Source organism: Nelusetta ayraudi, unplaced genomic scaffold, assembly GCF_046127955.1.
Source record: "Nelusetta ayraudi isolate G7.1 ecotype Tasmania unplaced genomic scaffold, CSIRO-AGI_Nayr_v1 ptg000071l, whole genome shotgun sequence".
In the NCBI taxonomy this organism is placed as follows: Eukaryota; Metazoa; Chordata; class Actinopteri; order Tetraodontiformes; family Monacanthidae; genus Nelusetta; species Nelusetta ayraudi.
This window is the reverse complement of record NW_027466121.1, coordinates 3359941-3379346: the sequence shown is the minus strand read 5'-3', so window position 1 is coordinate 3379346 and position 19406 is coordinate 3359941. Positions and strand designations below refer to the sequence as shown.

At 42.2% G+C, this 19406-nt stretch overlaps 1 protein-coding gene across 1 annotated transcript in view; it reads left to right on the top strand.

Annotated features, from left to right (window-relative positions):
• syt9b (synaptotagmin IXb) overlaps window positions 1–6199 on the top strand; it is a 28119-nt gene extending 21920 nt beyond the window's left edge. Inside the window, exons 5-8 of the mRNA XM_076042848.1 lie at window positions 621–741; window positions 840–1011; window positions 1098–1227; window positions 5802–6199. Of these exons, the coding sequence (XP_075898963.1) occupies window positions 621–741; window positions 840–1011; window positions 1098–1227; window positions 5802–5879 (501 nt within the window). The 3' untranslated portion in view covers window positions 5880–6199. The remainder of the gene's footprint in view (window positions 1–620; window positions 742–839; window positions 1012–1097; window positions 1228–5801) is intronic.
• Window positions 6200–19406: the final 13207 nt, after the last annotated feature.

Sequence of the window (19406 nt, the reverse complement as noted above, 5' to 3'; positions counted from 1 at the left end):
TACGATACTAAATGTTCAAGTGATCCTCAGCATCAAGGCTCATGTATGTTGTGATGGTCATTAAACAACGCGCAGGAGGAAACGCGTTTCACGCCTCATCAGCTTTCAATAACCGTTTTCCTGACAGTTGTGTAAGCGAAGGAACAGAGAAGAAAGAGGCAAATGAGGTGCAGTTCATTTGTTTACATGATGTACGTTATACTATATAATGTGTTTTCACACATGCTGGTTTTGCGCATCGGTCACATTGGTAACTGTATTTATCGTCCGTCTTTTAGTGTTAGACGCTTCTTTACTGAACTTTATTTCCATACTGCAGCACTGCCCTTTTTTTTTTTATCCAAGGCAAATTTCTCCCATGGGAGACAAAGAACAAAACTTTGAACTTTTTTATATACATTTGCTTCTGGTTTGAACGATACGTCCCTTTGGTGGTACCTCTCATTTTGTCTGCATGTGTCGGCAAGGATACATACAGAGACAGTGGTTCTGTGTTTCTGGAGTGCCACATGCATGGACTTGTAGAGTTACTGTTGGGGTACCTTCAATCAACTCTGTTTATTCTACGCAAATGAAAGTGTCCAGCTGTAACTAAACTGTATTTCACTTATGAATTTCAGGAGAACGTGGACCTTGGGGAGCTGATGTTCTCGCTGTGTTATCTGCCCACGGCTGGCAGGCTCACCATCACCATGATCAAAGCAAGAAATCTCAAAGCAATGGACATCACAGGAGCTTCAGGTGGGTTCTGAAAATGCAGTGGAGAAAGGATACCAGCAGGAAAAAAAAAAAACCTTCCTAATAATCCCAGGGTGATCACACCACGTTTCCCTGGGCAGATCCATATGTGAAGGTGTCCCTGATGTGCGAAGGCCGGAGGCTGAAGAAGAGAAAGACGTCGACAAAGCGCAACACTCTGAACCCCGTGTACAACGAGGCCATCGTTTTCGACGTTCCTCCAGAGAACATTGACCAGATCAGCCTGCTCATCGCCGTCATGGACTATGATCGGTTAGTACTCGAGTTGTTTTTTTTTTTTCTTGCAGCATTTTTACTCACGCACCGGCTTCCATGAGCTGTCATTTCTGTACTTTCAGGGTTGGACACAATGAAGTGATCGGAGTGTGCAGGGTGGGAAACGAAGCGGAGAGCCTGGGACGGGACCACTGGAGTGAGATGCTGACGTACCCACGCAAACCTATAGCACGCTGGCACCCACTGATAGAGGTATGGACTGCCTTGGTAGTCGGATGGTAAACCCATGGACTTATCATTGTAGATCAGTAATAACAGCACAAGAGATTGTCTGAGTCTTGATGAATAATTACAACTTACCTAAAGGTTATCTATAGAATAAACATAAATGCGGCGTGTTTTGTTTTTTCTTCATTTAATTAGTGTTCATTGCTGATGTCTACACAAATGAGAATCTTGGGTGCGAGTTGAGTAAAGTGCCTTTGATGCACACTGTGTAATTAGTGTGAGATTATGTATGAGGTATTGTATCCTCAAATCTCAAAGCACATCTCATTTGTTGTGCCACTGAAATATAGCACAGTAGACAGTCTGGAAACTGAGATCTACAAGAGCAGAATGCAAAAAACATGCTCGTGTTTTAAAGTCCTTAAAAAAGCAAAACTGTACAAATTCTTGTGCAAGACAACCGTCATGAGAGTTCCCCCAGTGATGGAATCACTGCAGTTGGTTTATTAATTTTTGAGTAACCTTCAACAGAGAGCCACAAATGTTTCACCGCCAAGAATGCAAGGCAGGACAGAACCAGAACATATGCACATGGCTCGGTGCACAAACAGGGTCCATGTCCTGGTAGATCTTAGACAGCTTGACCTTCGTGAAAGTCAAGTGGGCATGATGAAAGACTTGGCACTGGATCAGGCCGTGTTTTATCAAGACTCGATCGAAGACTTTTGAACTCTGTCAAGGGCCTCCATTCCAAAGGTCTCCTCTCGCAAGTCCAACTCCCAAAATGCTTTGATTGAATTTAAAGAAACAAGTGCGTGCGTACACTACCAGTCAAAACTTTGGACACACCTTCCCACCTTTCTTTGCAACTTTTTATGCGGCTGACGGATACTGAAGACATCGCATACATGAGCAAGATATATGTAATTACGCAGCAAAGAAAAACATGCTATTTATGAAAGGCGGCTATTTTAAAACGTGTTTGGGTTATTTTACATTTTTGTTTCCTCCATAATTCCATGTTTGTTCATACGTAGTTTTGATGCCTGCATTGAGAAACTGCAATTTCAATATTTATGAGAATGAATGAAAAGACATTAAATTCATAGGACGTGTCCAAACCTTTGACTGGTAGCGTACATGTGAGAACTGGGGGAATCTATTGTTAAAAAGTTTTTCTAAACCAAAAAGGCTCAAAGTACAACAGCAATAACTTCAAGTAAAATAAACTGGGAAAGGACATTTATCAATGTTGCATATTTTTGGGCACAGAAAACAATTACATCACCTCAACATTTAGCATACTTTGTTGTTCTGCTGTGAAAGCCACACCATGGGCGCCCAGTTTCCAGAGTGAGAGACACAGAGGAGGCTACTTTCACTGAGCTGTTTCTATTTCTGAAATCTCAGCCCACTCTCATTAAAAAAACAGAGCATGCACAAACAGATGCTGGCCTGAGTCATGTAAATTCATGTGGCTGTGTCAAAGCTAATCTATTGGTATTCTACAGCAGGTTTTAGGGGATGAAACACTTCAAAATGAATCGCTGTCCGGGAGCATGTCGCACTTAGCCTCGGCTACGAGACGCATTAGCATCCGAAAGATCTCATGTGCTTCTTTCCCCCGCCTCACTTCTACCTCAATCAGAGACGTGTTCTCGCCTGATGGAAGCTAGCTTGTTAGCGATTAAGTGTGTAAGGATTGTGACATGGGACTACTCTCAGCATCATTATTTCTTACCAGGAGGGTTCTGGGGATGCTCGTTATGAGCAGCTAAGGAATACACCTGAATGACTCAGAATGTAATTATACGTTCAAGGATGCATCATGAGAGCTACGCAGAGGAATTTTACCATTGATTTATGACCGTGACGTTTGAACTAACGGTTCTTCACCTGCAGAAACAGGTGGGTTGTTTTTTGTTTTTTTTGCCCGATTCTGGATGACCAGACCAAAAGTAACTTTAGTTGTCTTCTGGTTCTCAAAACGTCTCACAGCTCAATGTAGCACCACTGCTAAAGAGCCACACACCTCGGCTGTTTTCCCTCATGGTGACTATTTGATATCTGGATGCCTGTGAATAGAAGCGTGTGAACATTTTGACATATTCAGATTTAAATTGATTTTTAAGTAGGCGGTGTTGATTTTACCCTTTCCACTATGGGGCTTCCCAGGGTCTTTGCTCTGTTTTTGGCCGTTCTTTATAACAGTCGTTTTAAGGTTTACTGCTACAGTACCTGTAGAAAAAGAACTTACCTGCTACATGAATGAAGTAAGAACAAATAAGATTTAAGGCTAAAGTTTCTTCCCATTGCATATACCTGTTTATTTATCCAGGTGGAGACATAAAATAAATCCAAGAGATTTTGGGAAATTTTCCATCCGATATTGCGAGCTGTAGAAGTGAAGGAAAGGAGAGATTGCACACCGTCGTTACCAGACAAGCACCCGTATTGTTGGTGGGGCCCAGTGACCCTGACACCACTGCTCAAAGAGCTCTCTTTGCTGACCGATGCGCACACGGCATGTTTTTTTCTTCTTTTCCTTTTCTAGGCGAGGATATTTGCAGCATCGCTGGACAAAAGCTGAGGGAGCCGAGAACCCGACTAATGGCTTATTTGTGTTTCTTTAAAAGAGCTACACTTAAGTCCAGAGGGAACCATGTTATGTTATGTCTCTCACACACACACACACACACACACACACACACACACACAATAATAATACCCTCAAGTATATCACACGTGAAGGATTTACACATATAGCATAAACTAGCTAATTCAGGTCACACTGCTGTCTTGCTCTGCGCAGTCTGGTGTGCAAACTGACAGTTCTCATATCCACCTCACTCTGCTAGTCCCTGTAAAGCGCTGCCGTAACCTGCACTGACCCTCTGACCACAGTCTAAGAGCATAGAGTATTCACTGAGTTAATGTCTTAAAGCCAGGGTCTCGGGGCTCATAGGCAAAAAAACACACACACACACAACAACACAGTGAGACATGGGAAACATGTATGCGCAGGTACAAGAACACACGCACGCACCACACAAAACGCGCACAGACTAGAAACCAGAAGCAACATGTTCACTCATTCCTGAGGGACGTCTAAAGCTGGCTGCGATGCTATTGAGTGTAAAGCGAAGGGAGTGAAGCAGGCAGAAGGCTCAGTTGCCTGCACTTTGTCACGTTAGTGGATGGATACTTGAAAGACGGCCGGCAACTCCCACATGGTCTCCTGAGGCACCATGGATGTGCTCACAAGCTCATGCGGTGCCTCTCTGGTGCGCCATCTAAATTTTTCTCATCACGCACCAGATGTGATTTGATTTAATTTGCCGATGACATCACACGGCCCGGTGAAGGTCTTTGCAGGAGCACAGCAACATCAATCACTTTCCTGCCTTTTCAATTCTTGTTCCATCCAAAGCAATAAAGCAGTTCAGATGTTCTCCATCCCTTCATAATTTGCATTATTGACTGTAAATTAATTTGTTATATGCCTTATAAAACACTTGACGTCAAATTCTTAAAATGTTCCACGTTTACAGCCACAGACCTCTCATTCATATATTCACTTTACTGTTGAAAACCCTTGTTGAAAATACAAGGAGGGGATAGGATTTTCTATTTGTAATTTATTTATTATTATTATATTTCATTATTCATTTTTATTTTGCTGTTATTAATCAATTCAAAATTTTGTTCAAATGTAAAATATAAATTCATACATAGTATATTTATAATAAATAAATGAACTTAACTCAGCAAAGACAAGTTAAGGTTAACACCTGCAACCTTAAACGTTGCACATATGCGCATCGCCCACTTTATAAGGAACCTGATAACAGTGTACCTAATAAAGTGACTGGTGAGTGTATAAAGAGAAGCACACTTAAGGGTTCATATTAAACATATTAAAAGTGAAAGGGACATAAACAAACATCCATCACGGTTGCTGTGACAGTTATCCATAATGGCAGAACTCTGGAGGTTAATACTGCGACTGCCTTGACAGCTTCCTGCCACTTTGAGATGTAGGAGTAAGCTGTTAAGACACATTCACGCTGAGCATAAATATACATATCATTTATCACCAAGGTGCACGTTTTCCAACATGGAACCAAGACAAGATTTGCATTTTAATAACATTTACTCATGACTGACTTGTCTGTCAGCTGGCTAATTGGCTTTGCCCACTTTGGCTCAAGAACAGCCCTTGTGGGTGAAACCACGCAAAAGTTGCCATTGCTGGATTGTTGGCATATGTGTGCATCTGTCAAAATGGATCAGTCATCGTTTAACCACCAACAACTGCAAACGCTTCGACCAAAAGACTCAAACTCGTGGAGCTTCCTGCTTGCATGGCGCCCCCCACCAGGCCGTTGACAAAACAACACTGATTTAAACGTGTTTACTGACGCAAGCAGAAGTACAGCAACTTTTTTTTGATCTCTCTCTCTCTCTCTCTCTCTCTCTCTCTCTCTCTCTCTCTCTCTCTCTCTCTCTCTCTCTCTCTCTCTCTCTCTCTCTCTCTCCCTCTCCCTCTCCCTCTCTCTCTCTCTCTCTCTCTCTCGTGCCTCGGCGCCGTGGCCCAGTGGGTGGGACAAGGAGCAGCAGGGAGTGGAAGCCAGGGTGGATCAACCAACTCCCTGAAGACACCACCATCACCATGACCTCACACACAAACACGCACATAGAGAACGGTTAATGGCAGGTCTGGATCGGGTCTAAGTGAGGTGTTTTAACTAGAACCATGCATCACATGAGTGACTAACAGGCAATTGCAGTAGTAACATCGACTAAAAGCCACTGCGTAGGGAGTGACGTGTCATCGGATGATTGTGTTGTGCTAACGCTGCTCTGACGGCTAATCCACACTTTTTACTTCCACATGTCTTAACATTAAAAAGAACACTTTAATGCATTCCAACCGAGCGACTACAGTGCTTTTTATCTGTAAATCTGAGTGGTTACTGACAGTATTAATGTTTATTATGTTCACGCTAACTTTTTTTTTAAGCAAGTGCATTTCGTGGACCAAATACATGCGTAGATCTTGAAGCCAACGTGTGCAGTGCTAACGTGTCAATCAGCTGTCATGGATGTCAGTGCGAATCACGTGAGGTGTCGGATAAACAACGTTTAGACTCTTTGTTTGGCTGCCGCGTCACCATCTGAACTTTCTACTCGTCGCACAAGTCTTGCCTCGACTGTGTGACAGGTGCAGCAGAACTTAACATGTAAGACCCAGTGTAAGTGTTCATTTTGCTATTGCAGGAAACAGTCTTGAATAAAAAAAAAAAAAAAAATGTAGATACCTCAGCCGAAGAGGATTTGCTTCAACATCATGTAAAGCAGCAGACAGGGGAAACAAAGTGTTTTTTTTTTTTACTGCATGTTAAATCGTATTATGTTGGTTACAGGGTGTGGTTTAAATGAAATGCCTGTCAATTTTTTGAAGGGTGGTTGCTGAGACAGTGTTAATAGTCGCCAATCGTCCAATTTTCATGGAGTGAGAGGGTATACAGTATATATTTTTTATGTCTTAGATGTGAGCAACATCTAAAGGCTACATGTTGAAAAATTTAATTGAAAGGATAAAGTAAAAGAAAATAATTTTAATGTGAATGAAAATTAGGCCGTGCTGCAAGATAAAAATAAACATAAAATCTGTGATCGTCAGCATACAACAGCTGTGGTGCAGATATGAGACAAATAAAACAAAATCTACTGGTAGTACTGAAAAATAATCTTTTGTGGAAAATAGCTGCTAGCACATACAAGAGTATACACAGTACATGTTTAAAATGAGAGCAGTTAAAGGATACTGTCAGCCTAGTGGTAGCACAGTACACTGGCTTCCATTCAGACCACACCCTGTGCTCCTTTGATAAGCCAGTGTTTGTTTTTTTTTGAGATTCCAGATTAATGCCAGTGTTGTTTTAGTCTTTGTATTTGACACTGTCACAACTAACAACGTCAGCTTCTCCTCCGTTTGCAAGTACGATGCATGCCTCATTTTTCTGTGACTTCTTTTTATTCCTCTCCCCTGTTGTGAGATACTAATCAGACACAATATGTATTATGAACCCAAGACTGTGTAAATTGTCTATTCAAAGGATGTTAATAAATATTTCTATATATAGCAAGGATTGATTTATGGGTGGTGGTGGTAATAAAGTCGGAGATATTGAATGACGTGGACAGTATTTGCCTCCTCAGCCGGAGGCAAAGCCAGGTTCCAATAACAGCAGATTATGAAGCACTCCTGCAAACACAATGGAAGAGAGCAGGAGAAGGAAGGCCCTTGTCCACCTGCACTCGGGTATTTCGGAAAAATGGTTTCCTCATTATCCAAAACATTTCTTATTGCACCGACTGGAGCTTTTAGAAAATTACTTTCAGGGTGAAGGTCGTTCATAACCTCTGTTTTTTTCCCCCTTTTTTTTTTTTATTGATTCAAATGTAATCACTCACCAAAGAAAATCAGATCTTTCAGTCATTTGAGTCCCTAAGCCAGTCACGCACAATGTGGAGAAATTGACATACACACACAAGCTCTGCTTGTGGTCTATGTGTGGTCCATCTTTCCAAAAAGTCACTCTAGACAGGAAAGGGGTAATGTAGACTTGACAAACCCATCAACCTTTCTGTGCAGCGATGCAAAATATATTATTTATACCCCCCTAAATGAGACAAGCCTGACATTTAAAGCCACAGCTTGTAGCTTTTATGAGTTGCCAACAACCTGCAATTTTTAGAAAAAAAACATGGTGCTCCCTTGATGCTGAGACCTTCTACTAAAGCATGACATCATGAGGCTTTTAAATCCAAATTGTACTTTCAAAGATGTTTTAAGTCTTGATACTTCGTCTTCATCTAAAAGCGATAGGCAACTGCACATTCCAACTGGAGGCCACTAACTCTGAACCGAATTAGTTGCGTACCCATCCATCTATTTATATCCACACAGTAGCTTTTGGAATGCTGTTTGATTATTGTTTTGTTAGTTGGAATGGCAAATAGTAAACCCCTCACTGTCTTTTCCATTGGCCTACATAATGGTCCATCAGCTGAGAGAGAATACTGGCAATCCCCAGGAGGCTAATGTGTGGCAAACATACACAATTACAGTCTTTGCTCCATTTCAAGAACATTCAGTGCCTTGTTGTTTTAAAAAATGATTTTCGATGTGGATTAAAATTGCAGTCTGTGACAAGGAAATGCTCTTCTAAATTTCAGAGGGAAAGCCCATGTATTCACAGCCTTCGGGAAACATGCTGAAGAGGCACTTTGGTTTTGATTTTTTAATATCCCTTTTACTGTTTGTTATTTTAGCCTAGAGGGATTCCCTGGCAAAAAACCCAAAACAAAATTGAAAGGTAAAACGCTAAAATTGTTTGAGAACAAATAAGCATTCTTATAGCCATTTCCAAGATTTCCCCTGTTTTCTTCTAGGAGGAAATAATGTTTTCTCAGCTCTCTGAGCCAGCGGAGAAGCAGCAGTGATGTGGAGACTGGGGGATATTCGAGACGATATGCAGTCTGAGGGTTTATGTGTTACAAACACTATGGCATGCCACTTGAATTTCAGAGTGTTTAAAGGCACTGAGGGGGATGAATAGTTTGGCTGAGACGGTTCTAGATCAAACCAAGTAGGCAGGATGCTGACTCAGTATTTTTGCTGGTCGTGACAAGATTATCACAGCCTTTTAGATTCCATGATCCCAGCCGCACATCACGGAGGAATCAGGGGCCCCATTTAAAAATTAAGCGACATTAGCAAAGACAAAGTGCATCTTGGATGTAATTCAATTCATCACCGGGAACCAGAAATGATCCACCAGTTGAATGCCTCCTGGCTACATTATGTGCCAATTTGCCCGCCTAATTTATCTCCTTTGAGCTCTCAGATGCAGAAAGCTGCTGCAGAGCACTTTTCAAGAGGTGGGTGTTGCTTTTAATGCTGCTGCGGAGGCACTGAAAGATAGAGGAGTTTCATTGGAAGCGGCCCAAAAGTGAAACAGTTTGCATGGCTACAGGTTAGATTAAACTTGAATTTGTTTTCTTCAGTAACAAAACCGCATTGTTTCAACCACATGCTAACTGACAGGATTCTGCATCAGAGACGTTCTATATTATAGAGACTATAATGTAAACATCTATGATGGAGGCCGAGACAGGCCCAATTCGATCATTTCAAGTGGAAAGTTCCATAACAGCAAAGATGAAGTCTATTCCGCCCCATTCGTGAACAGCCAATGTTGCAATGTTGTTGGTGTTGCAGCCGAACAGGGAAAATTATTGACTAAACATGTGGTTTCTCCTGTGCATGGCCACAATAGGGTTTCACGAAAGCAAGCCACTTAAGACTAGTTCTGTATGCATGAGCAAGTCGATGCACCAACTTACTAGTTAGCTTAATCTCCAAAAATACAGAACAATACAAAACTCTGACCAAGTCACAACCAATTACAAAATGAAGGAGAAGAACTTTACCAGCCGTCAACTCCAACAGCTTCTTACCACAGCGGAAGCGCGTAAAGCTTTTCTGTTTGACACTTTCTACCGGTGTGTGACCAACAAAAGAAAGACGACTGAGTGAGAGGGTGTGTGCGAGACGGTCAATGCTGCTGGATCGGGGGCCCGCACACCTCAAGCAATAAAAAAAGTGGTCTGACATAAAAATGGACGTTAAGCTGAGGACTGCTGCTAAGGCCGGTGGTGGGAGATGAGAGGTGATTCACGTCATTTGAGGTCACTTGCGTCAATCATTGGTAAAACTGCCGTACCAGGGGTGGTAGCACGCGGGCGACTCAGACCACCCTCAAGGTAAATATGGTTGTTTGATTCGCAATTGCATCGTCTTGATGGTTCAAATGATAAATGACTAATATACTGTCGGGCAAGGTTAAGAAGGGGAGAACGGAAGACTTCAACTCATGATTACCTTGTCAATTTATTATTTGTCTGCGGACATTGGCGACTCCTGGCCATCGTCAGGGCAATCTATGGCATGGACGAACGTCCAGACTGTCTTACTGTGGTAAGGTTGACACGAATGAAACACTAAAAACATGTTTGAAAAAGTAAATTATGTGTCCCTGGCCTTTTTATGTTGTCAAAATAACATTTTGCCGCGCTGGAAATGGTATGCCCCTTTGTGGAGGAGGCCACATGCCATCACAATGCGACACACCATTCCAGGTTGATAGAGCAGTCCGGTCAGGGCAGCCAAGGCCACCGTCCCTTGAGCTCGCCCACTGTCCTTTCCACGACTGACCAAGTCAATGAATGGGCTTCATTGTACCTTTACTATTGGTGTCATCAGCTACATCCTCAACGGGTAGCCATGGTCACCAGAGGTCGATTAGAATCGACATTATGTGCAAAATGTGTTTTTGGTTTGCCACTGAGTAATTTTTCCCAACACCTACATGGATCGCGCTACAAATGCCACAGTGCGCCGGCGGAAAATAAAGTCACTAAACATTAAGCATGTCTTTTATTGATGTACTTAGGGCTAGTCAACACACAAAGAAAAGTGGAAAGTAGTTTGACCCACAAGGAACTGCAACTGTCTTGTTTGAAAGTGCAGACAAGAGGAACATGTGGACAGTGCTCATCAGGGGATTAATAACCGAACAATCAATGAATTTATTAGTCACCAAGAAGCCAACCATAGCGAACCATCGCCAGCTTCCAGTCGGTTTCCCATGCTGTTGGTCAGGATGTATAAATTGTGTGTTGAACCACCCACCTCGCCACAACAGTAAACAGTTGCATGAGTGCATCACGGAGGATTTGCACACTGATGGGCTGAAAATGCTGACGGTTGACGTAAACATATTTAGGGTGGGATAGTGCCTTCATGGCGATGTGTGGCTGCGATTACATTTGGAAATCTGCCTCTCACTGCAAATTGCGCTTTAATGTGGGCCTGCATTGGACGGGAATCTGATATGCCTGGCTGATATATTCCGTCCGACTCAGCCAGTGTGGTTCGGCTCAGGGTCGACTGATCGTGCTGCCTGCTCTCGTTAGGAGGCCGCTTTTGCCAGATGGTCAGCACCTGTATGGGTACAGGTAACATACGGATACTTTTTGTATGGCTGCAGCTCGACTCAGAATACCAACAGAACAGCCCTTTGGAACGTGAAACGACTTAGGAGCCAGTACATCATGGCTGTGTCTCAATTCAGGGCCTGCACCCTTCAAAACGAGGGTCCGCAGTCTGAAAGAAGCGTTCTTCGAGGACCCGGCCTAGAAGGACGAACCAAACCCTGCCTCCCTGCAACCACAAGGGACGGTCTAGCCTTCGGCTGGCCAACCACAGAAGTGACGTTCTTAAAGCATCAAGCTAACCATTGGTTCGCCATCTAACGATGTTGTTCGATATTCAAATAAGTGAAAACCCTACGTTAAAACTGCATATTTTATGTGAAATTTCAATACTTAAATTTATATGAAGTGTCTTTGCCAGTACGCGCCGCTAATTTCAGCTGACTTCCCAGGATCTGACGATGCTTTGCAGCAGTACGCAAAGCATCATGGGATACATAAGTACGCGAAGGATAGTAGCGGTGCAGCCTTGGAAATCGGCTAAAACGAGGGCGCATTCCGAGTACGCATTTTAAGCGTCGTAAGTACTTTTGGGAATTGGGACAAGCCTTCAGCGCAGTGCTATGATGCAACTTCCTATCAAATGCGTACTTCAAGGATGCAGACCCTGAATTGAGACACAGCCCATGAGTGTCTGATAGCCACGTCTTCCAAGAGTGTCAATGCTGCCACTGTTAAACAGAGAACCATGAGGAGACCCAGAAGGGCAGAAGTGTATTTGTGGTCAAGTGTATTTTGTGACATCACAAAGGGCTGTTTTTAACAACAACTGAAGCAACCAAAAGAAGTAAAGGATTGATTTTTTTTTCTATTTTTCTTTGAAGTTCACTTACAGGCCAGAAACAAACTATTGATGAAATATTGAACCTTGGCTTCATATGGGGCCTGAGGGAGAGTAAAGGAGTTTTTGGTTTTCATGTTGCAAAGACAGAGAAACAAATATTTAAGTTCAAATTGTGCTTGCATAGACATTTACTGCCTTCTTTATGATGAGGAATGACTGCCAGTTGTCGTCTCAGTGCTGTGATAAACACTCAGACAACATCAACACGAAGGCAGCTGTGAGCGATGTGGGAATTACAGGTGGGCTGGTGTTTAAATAAACAATTTAAGTTGCCTCATGGGCAAAAAAGGTTTGTAAAAAAAAAAAAAAGATGTTGTGAGCAACCGTTGCTACAATATATTTTAATTAAACACACGGGAATACAGTGGAGAAAAAAACAAAACAATTCTGGCAGTATTTGTGTGTAAACAAGAAAGGCACCCAAGGTCCCAACAAGATGTGATAAAGATTAGGAAAACAATGGCCAACACATGACACTCACATACACGCTACTTAAAGACCATTGACACGATGAGCGATGGCTGGCTCGAGCACCTGCAGTTTTTAATTGGGACAGAGCAAACCATCACCCCCAGTTTTGGGAGGTTTCAATTATATTGTCTGCCTCGGAGTTCCATATAATCCGAAATAATTTTCAATGCAATATAAATTTTGTCAGACAAAGGTTGTTTATTAAATATGAGTGCCACTGCCAATGTAAACAGAATATTTGGAAGAAGCCAAAAGGAATTCTGCTCAGTTAAGAATAATTATGTTACAGAACTTTTTTTTTTTATTTAATTGAAAGAGAAAGCAGAGGTCCCTCTGTGCCCAATAAGTAGCTAGTAACTGACATCTGGGCAGTAGAAGTGGGTCGACACTGACATTAACATTTGTGTGAATTTGGTGATTTCCAGTTTGTGAAAGATGAATTAATAATTTTTTTTTAACCGTACTCTATATTGTAATATAAAGGATTCTCTTTTTGAATCACTTCAGTGAATCACTTTAGTTTTGAAATATGAAGATGGGATTCTGGGCTGGTGGTTTGAAATTTTGTGTTTGCTTTGGTAAGATTTATATAAAACGTACATATTTTGTATCCTACAGTATATGATAAACTTTTATTTGTATGTGTCCCTGTTTTTTTTTTATAGGTTTTGTTATATTTTGCTTTGTTCTGTGGTAGGTCATGTGGCTATTGTTGATGTAACTGTGGGAATATTGATAAATGTATTAATTGGTGTCTAACATGCCCATGAGGGATTGGCACAAATCATAGTCTTTGACAATTAAATAAACCAATTAATCAATCAATCAATCAATCAGGACATGTGCCAATCGCAGAAAGCCATTTGGAACCGTCTCGTCAAACCAGTGATGGAGCATTGGCAGAGTAAACCTCAGACAAGTGCGTCTGTCATAGGGCTGGTAGATGAGGCTCACTTACATTAACACCGAGGAATAAATTCAGCTCAATTTATGCAGAGACCAGCTCACATTTTCAATCCTGTCTCCGAAACTTGTGTAAATTATTCCAGGACAGTGGCTTCAGTCAATTTAGCACAAAGCCCTAATTCAAAAAAGATGAAGTGCACTATGGCAGCTAAGACATTGGAATTTTTCCCCCCCCACACATTTAAGTATTAGTAGCGACTCTGATACTACTCTGTTAGGTCCCCCCCCACCCCCCAAAACACAAAACCAATCAAAGACAATCATCAACCGACACAAAAAGGTGTTCCCATGATGTCTAAAAGTGAAATTGGAGGATACATTCACTCACTAAATTGAGTGGGAAAACCACACAGCCACCCACCAAAACACAATAACCAGGAGGATCACCTGTTGTCTTCACAGGCCAGCCAGGCTCATCAACTCCAGCTGTGTATGCCCAACACAGGTGCTTTCACTAACACCTAATAAGGAGCGTATAAAGTGGGTGGAGCCAGTCAGCCACCTTGCCTCTGAACATCTAGTTGAACTGTTCGGCACTTACTTAGTGATGGCTTTTTTTTCAATCAGAGGCGAACAAGGACGGTGTAAATCTCTGGAGATCCGGTACGATAGAATGTCTCCCCTGGAACTCCCATTGACTGGAGAGTCAAGTCGCCAATGGATTTTCAATAAATGGCGTCAGTTGGGTGAGACACTTCCAGGAAGGACAGTCTCGCGTAGCCTGTTTGGACAGAATGAAAGACGGCAGTGTCAAGAAGCATGAAATGTATCCATTGTCATTGGTTGTTCATGCTGACACAGTGGCATCATCTGGAACATTGATGAGAGCCAACCTTGCTGGTCAAAGAATATTTTGACTGTATTCTGTCTACTAATGTGTTTCTGTCTATTAATGTGTTTAGATTTTTGATTGGGCTCCCTGTCAATTCATCAATCCTGCAGGAAGTTTGATTCTTAAATAAAACCTAACTATTGTATGAACAGCTAAATTAGACAAAGGGTCACTTGAGAGGAAGCAATCGTTTTTTCTGAATTCTGCTCATGTAGACATTCAGATGTTTCACTTGGCTTCTGTCAGAACATCATACGTTGCACTCCTATAAAACCAGCAAGGGACTTTTTCAAATCTTTTCCTCAGTCATTAACATGCGGAAGCAAACAACACTTTCATCTTATAATTGCTTTTGGGAGTCTTTAATTTAAATCTTGAGTGCCAAAGTAATTACGGTTTTTCAATCATCTGGTGTTCGGGGGTTTCACAGGTGCTCGTGCACTTACATTACGAAGGCCTGGACTGGTCGTTACCAGCGGTAAACTGAAAGCACTGCAAATGAGCCTTCATCTCACCAGACCAGTGGGAGGGTTCAATGTTTTTAGAGTGCAATGTGATCTACCCTGCAGGTGACATTTTGGCCAACCCTCATTAAAATGTGCAATAAAGACCAATCAAAAAATAAAAAAAATAAAAAAAATCAGACATGGAAACCCAGTGAAGAGTTTCTAGACTGCTGCCAGCAAGAACTTTCAGATACTCAGTCAATATACCAAGTTATAACGCTACATACAACTGGCAACTAGAATAAACAGCCTTGACGTGGTCTTACTGGTAACAGACAACGAAAGATTGGTTTCATTTCTTTTGCACAGCACTGTCAGGATGTCACATTTAATTTATTCAGTGACAAATTAATAAACATTGTTTGTGGTGTTTAACAAACTGGGGGTGGGGGTGGGGGGGGGCATTTCACCTATTAGCTGCATCAAGTTAACCCATGATTCATTCATTTCGTTGTTGCTGTCCAAGGGTAATGGCATAAGATATGACCCAAAGGGGAATTATGTGAATTTATTTCAGTTCCAAAACAAAGGAAAATGCTTCAGGTGTGAACCACTTTGTCTCCCTTCTGTCAGGTTTCAGTAAGTGGCAGGACCCCATGCAGAAAAAAACAGAAGTGCATGTAAAAGGTAACAAAACATGGCTCAAGACACAAAAACCAGCGTAAACAAGTCTACCACATACCTGCCATTTAAACCAAAGCATGATTTACAGAGAGTATTGGCGATGACAACCTGACACAGGCAAAGGGAGACAAGGACTATTTATACAGGAGGGTCGGTGAAGTTGAACACAGGTGAAACCAATCAGACGTAGGATCAGCTACGAGACACAGGTGAAAATAATATGCAATCACAAAAAGGCATAGAAACGAGGACAGGAAGAAAAACTCGAGACTATCAAATTAAAACAGGAAGTTGCAAAACTACAAAACCGTTGCCTCCCTCCTCTCTCCAGTTATTGAGCTCCAGGTATATGAATAAAAAGGTAAGAAAATGAACTAAAATTGCATGTCTTTCAAACAACAGCTAAAAACACTTCACTCCAATTAACATTTTTGTCTTATTTCTTCTCACAAAATTGTTTTATATTTAACTCTCTCTCTCTCTCTCTCTCTCACTCTCACACACACACACACACACACACACACACACACACACACACACACACACACACACACACAAATCTAAGACTGACCTGCTGGTGGCACCAGTGAGCACATCTTCCGTCTTCTTCCTGCCACCGAGCTGTGAATTACTGACTTGTTTGTGTTTGTGGGGAGGGGGCAAAATGTACAGGCATAAATCAGATCCACTCAAATTACTGGCGGTGACATGCAAAACAACGTATCGCTAAAGACGACGAGCTCAAAGTATGGCGAGAGCGCCAGGATAATTAATTCATAATAATTTTCCATGGATGTTTTAGCACCTGGCAGAGCCACGTGTGTATTTTTAGAACGCAGCGAGAGACTCTGAGAATAAATTGACATGAGATGAGCTGTGAATATTTCACATCTGGCAGTAAATCAGAGTACATCTCGTGCCGTCGGCCTCCCAGTCACTTTTAGGTGTCCGCCAGCATTATACCCACAGGGATCGTCTGACTGGTGATTAAATGCATGCTGGGAGTAACCCCTGAATAAAACAAGAACGTCCTCTGCGGGGGGGATGATGTGAAGTTGACAGGGCTACATATTGCAACGTGTGTGCCTCTTCAACCAACCACATTTACATGTCATTTAATCTGAATCCATAACCTTGTTAGTATACTGCAATATATAATAATACAGTAATATACTGTATTTGGGAGGGGAAAATAATTTGTAACTGCTCTCAGCAGAGGTTTCACGTGCGACTAAAAACGGTTAAGCGCTCCGACAAGTGCACAACGTTTTCGGAGAACTACTGCACCGAGTTGCAGCAGCTTTACATCATTTTATGTGCAGCTGAATTTGGTTCTGACTTCTCCTTTTAAGTGGGGGTTTGCTAACCTACTAACCTACTCGCACATTACATGTTGCACCAGCTGAAGCAGATCAGAGGGAGGTTCAACAGACTACGGAAGGCTTCAACAGCTGCATGCGAGATTCAGCTGATTTAAACTAAAACATTGCGCTGTGTACGGTCGTGGCAAGAGTCTTCTAACACAGCTGGTTCTCATGGCTCTGCTCACTGGGACGGGATAGCTTTTTTTATGACTCAATTCCTCCTCAGCCAAAAGGGTAAAGTCTGTGGTCAGTGTTGGGGAGTAACCAGTTCATGTAACCTTGTTACGTAATTTAATTACAAAATAATTTAATTGTAATCAGTTACATTACTGGACAAATTTGAAATTAAAGTACAGTTACTTGTGGAATTACTCAGGACTACAATTTCTATTACACATGTGCACCGTGCTTTTCGGATTAAGTTCACAAATGAAAGTTTGATACTTTCCTGATGCTTCTGATTGGTTCTCCAGTCACGTTCGTAACTGTCAAGTCTGAACATTTATTTAAAATTTAGAAAATGAAACAAAATGTAAACAAATGTAATTAGTTACATTACTCTGATAAAGTAATTGAAATAGTTGCGCTACAATTAAATGTTCAGCAGGGTAACTTGTAATTGTAATAGATTACATTTGCAAATGTAACCTTCCCAACACTGTCTGGGGTGTCTTATAGTTCGACTTTGATGACAGTGAAGCCATCTGGAGGGCGAGACAATCTCAGCAAGAAAAAGTAAAACCTCCTTTCTTCTCTCTGTGATGATCTGCCCTGTTTCGGAGAAGATTCCCCGTGAGGGGACTTATGTTGCCACAGTCTCCGTGCCATTGCTCGTGTAAGACGTGAAGAATGGAAGCCTTGGTTTCCCAGCAGTGCACGAGGTCTGCACTTCCCTCAAAAGGAGCCTCCTGAAGATAAAGTCTCACTTCCATTATTGTATCTGCTGAGGGAATTCTTCTTGTAGTGCCTCCAGCTGCTCGTTCTTCAAAGAAGCTCCTAACTGCAGATGCTTGTGGTTCCTCTCCTGCCTCTCCTCCCTCTTGGCCCCCCTCTGGCGGAGGAGTCGGCTGACTGTATCTTACCGCTGCTGCTCCTGCAGATATTCTCTGAAGGGCCTTCATGAAAGGCCAGATTCTTGATTCTTGGGTCAAGTATGGTGGTTTCTCAGAGGGTTTCACTCTGTTCTGTGGAACGTCCTCTCTCCGGATGCTTCGAGAGCAACCACTAAACCACTCAATCTCCCCGTGGTTACTCTGGTTTGGTGCTCAGTGGTCGCTCTCTGCATATTTTGGCACAGTATCCACAGCATGTTGGAAGATCTAGCGTAGCTGAAAAATGTCACTGCTGACAATAAAAAAATAGAAAATAGCCAGCGCTATCGCTGCTTTAAACAAATCCATCTTTGTCCTGATATTGTGCCGCTGTGTTGAATCTTCTGCTTCCTCCGTTTGCGGTTTGCGTTCTACTTTCTTGCCTGCTGTATTATCTTACTTTTGATTCAGCGCTATCCCAGTTTCTCCTCAGGGGCCTCGAGTGTGTTACTATCTTTACTGGCAAGTCAGGAAGCCTTCAGCTGGCAAACTGACATGGAACGAGATTCATTAGAGGACATGAAATTGTTTTGTTTGAAAGCACTGTTCAGTCGTGCTACACTTACAGCCAACCAGCCCATTTCATAGGTCTTTTTGGCCCTTTATGTGGAGTACAACTACAAATGAGAATCTTTAGTCACCCCCTGTTCTGACGTGTCCAAGCAGTGGTGGACCATCAACGTGTAAATCACTTAGCGCTTTTAGTACAGATTCAATGCGCAGGTCTCAATGTTTATTCAATGTTTCTGCCTAACCCAATTTTCAACGTTGATTCATCCATAATTTGCTATCTTGGAGATATCCCAATGACTTCAGCGTTGCGCCTTAAGAAGGGTTCCACTATTGTTTGTCTGTGGCAGCTCGCAGTGTCGACCGTTCCACTGGCCAATTACTGCTTCACATTAGCACAGTATTCACACCTGTGCAGAATTAAAGTGCTCACTTAACGCCCACGCTGGCGATTAGAGATCCTCACAGAACTGAAAATAGTTTCACGATGACGCGACTCATGAGCTTCCGCGGAGTCACTTGGTCGGGATATTTTGGCAGAGGGGCGTTGCTGTTGACAACAACAAAGGAAAGGAACTCGTCAACATCAACTCATGTATATCACAGCAAATTCTCCCAAATGGAATTTCTTTTTAAAAGGAAGAATATGATGTCCTTTGAAATGGAACTGGTTGGGTTTGGATACAGCTACAGTCTCATCTGTTGGCTTCAAGGTATCAGCTGCCATCATAGTGCTGCTGAGGCACACCTAGCCAAAGACACACAAATTTAGAATGGAAGGCCCTGACATCACTATAAAGAGAAGGTTCCATTTAAAAAAAAAAAAATTATTCATATTTTTTTTGCCAGCACATGAAAGACAGTATAGTT